Source organism: Solanum stenotomum, chromosome 7, assembly GCF_019186545.1.
Source record: "Solanum stenotomum isolate F172 chromosome 7, ASM1918654v1, whole genome shotgun sequence".
Classification (NCBI taxonomy): Eukaryota; Viridiplantae; Streptophyta; class Magnoliopsida; order Solanales; family Solanaceae; genus Solanum; species Solanum stenotomum.
Window position 1 is genome coordinate 41,867,611 of NC_064288.1, and position 2,435 is coordinate 41,870,045.

The 2,435-nt window shown below is 29.0% G+C and overlaps 1 protein-coding gene across 1 annotated transcript; it reads right to left on the reverse strand.

Annotated features, from left to right (window-relative positions):
• Nucleotides 1-318: 318 nt before the first annotated feature.
• LOC125871578 (transcription repressor OFP1-like) lies at nt 319-1,208 on the reverse strand. The gene has a single exon (XM_049552204.1). The coding sequence runs from the start codon at nt 1,197-1,199 to the stop codon at nt 360-362; it is 840 nt and encodes a 279-aa protein (XP_049408161.1). The 5' UTR covers nt 1,200-1,208; the 3' UTR covers nt 319-359.
• Nucleotides 1,209-2,435: the final 1,227 nt, after the last annotated feature.

The window sequence follows — 2,435 nt, forward strand, 5'->3', positions numbered from 1 at the left end:
AATAAGGTGTATTGTTTGATTAATATATCCCTTATTAATTCTTTAATTTTTTTCTATATATGTGGCTCTTAATTCTAGAATAACTAATGTTAACGGCAAAGTTGGAAACAAACTAGTAACTCTCTCTTCATTGTGTAAATTGACAACTACTCTATTTTGGAACAAATATTTTTAGTATACATGATAATTAAGAAGAAATGGAAGAAGTATTAATAATTGGATTCTAAACTTAATATTTTAACATATTTAATAAACTTGTTACTACAAATACACTATTTGATCAAAAGTTACTGATTCGATCAAATCCATACCCGAGCTTCTAGCTCCAATCTGATTAATAATCAATTAAATTTACAAATTTATTTTAGTTGAATATCAAACCAGATTTGCTTGAAAACCTTGATGATGAGATTATGGTGGTGATCTGAATTCAATGAAAGATAACAAGCAAGAAGTTCTTCTAAATCTTTAGATGTCTTTATGTTAGTCTTCACTATCATCTCTACCATGGATTCTTTGAAATCTCTGTGTGGATCTTTAGATGACTTCACCACTGCATAGCTTGTTCTTGAAGAAACACTTTTTCTGCTTACTACTCTAGGAGATTTTGTTCTCAACTTCACCCCAATTGATGATGAACTCACTGAAATTCTTCTTTTTGGACTTGTACTCTGTTCTGTTTTCACTGTTAAAAACTTGAGCTCTGTTTTTTCTTCCTTTTTGTTGGACTTGGTTATAATTGGAGGAAGATCGATTTTCAAAACAGAGTCTAATATATGATCATTGCAACGACGATGAGATGGTGACAAAATCATGGATTTGGGAGAATGAAGAGAGGATTGTGGTTCAGAGGAAAAGGGGGAATTGACACATTTAGGAGTGTTTCTCCTCATAATGTTCTTCCTTTTCTTGGAATATTTACTTGGTGTTTCTGAGAAATTGTTGGAAGTTGGGATATGCTTAGACAGTGTTACATTGGTTTGATGAGAATTATTAGGTCTAAGGTTTCTTGAAAAGTAATATGATTTTCTATGGTGCTGTTGAAGATTTGATGATGAGTAAAATATTGAAGATGATAATGAGGTTGATGAAGATGTTCGTTTTCTCTTGATTTGGCTTCGGCTTTTTCCCAGGTCCTTGAGCTTGTAAAACCAAGCGTTTGGTACCATATCTGATAGTTTAAATCTATAATTACCCATTTTTCTCAGACTCTGTATTGAAAGTGACTAGACCAGAGGAGTAGAAAATATGGGAGTGAGCTAAGGATGATAAATAGGCAGGGGAATGCGTGCGTGATGGTTTCAGAGGAATTTTTAGAAAATATGCGCGCGCATAAATGAAGTTTGAACTTGAAATCTCAAGATGAATTTTTTTGAAAGTCGTAAATAATTGAGTCTACTTATATCTATAATGTAGGTTTTTGCTGAAAGGGTTCGAGTGAATGACCCTACAATTCCTTAGATCCGTCTTTGAGAACTCCCTCTGTTCCATAATGCTTATCATGTTTTATTATTTTTTTACCAAATTAATATGACAAGAATTCACAATTTTATGATTTTTTATTATCGTTTTTTCACCACATTAATATTACAAGAATTTATAATCAATAATATTTTTACTATAGTTATCTTCATTGCAATTTTAATATATATATATATATATATATCAAACTCAAACAGGTTAAAACGGATCAAATTAATAAATAATTATAATTTAATATTCAAAATTTGCTCCTATCAAAATAAATCAGGTTAAAATGGCCAATGGGTCACATAATAAATTACAATCCAGCCCATTCGTTACGACCCAACCTTTTCTCTTTTTTCTTTTCTGAAAAAAAGAGTTAAAGCTAATTTATTTTTCTTAAATTCGTATCTTAAAAGTTTATTAAAATTACATAATTCAAAATCTTCAATTTAATTTTTATGTATCAGTTTCTGTTGCATTTTAACCCGTTAAATTACATTATTTGATCATTTTAACTAATAATTTGATGAGTTAATCCGAGATTAATTCATTGTGTCAAGTAAATAAATAATGTCATAGTTGACTCATTTAAATTTAAGTAAGTTGGTAAAATTATTAGTGTTCCAAGGACTTCACTCTTTGTATTTATGTCAAACAATTCAGAAACAAATATGCACATAATAGAAAGATTTCAACTTTCCAACTAAATATTATTATAAATAATGAAGAAACGTAAATAGTAGATACAAATATGAACATGTAAAATAAATTAGATGTAATACTTGAATACTTCGATATTCAATTTGATACCTTACTACAATTTTTTTTTTCTCTTTCAAAGTAAACCAAAAGGTAATCTCAACTAGAAAAGAAATTAAAAAAATGATTTACCCGATGGATTTGACTCCACAACTTACCACCCCAAAAATCATATTTTAGATAAATGATTTTTTCAAGATTCTGATTCA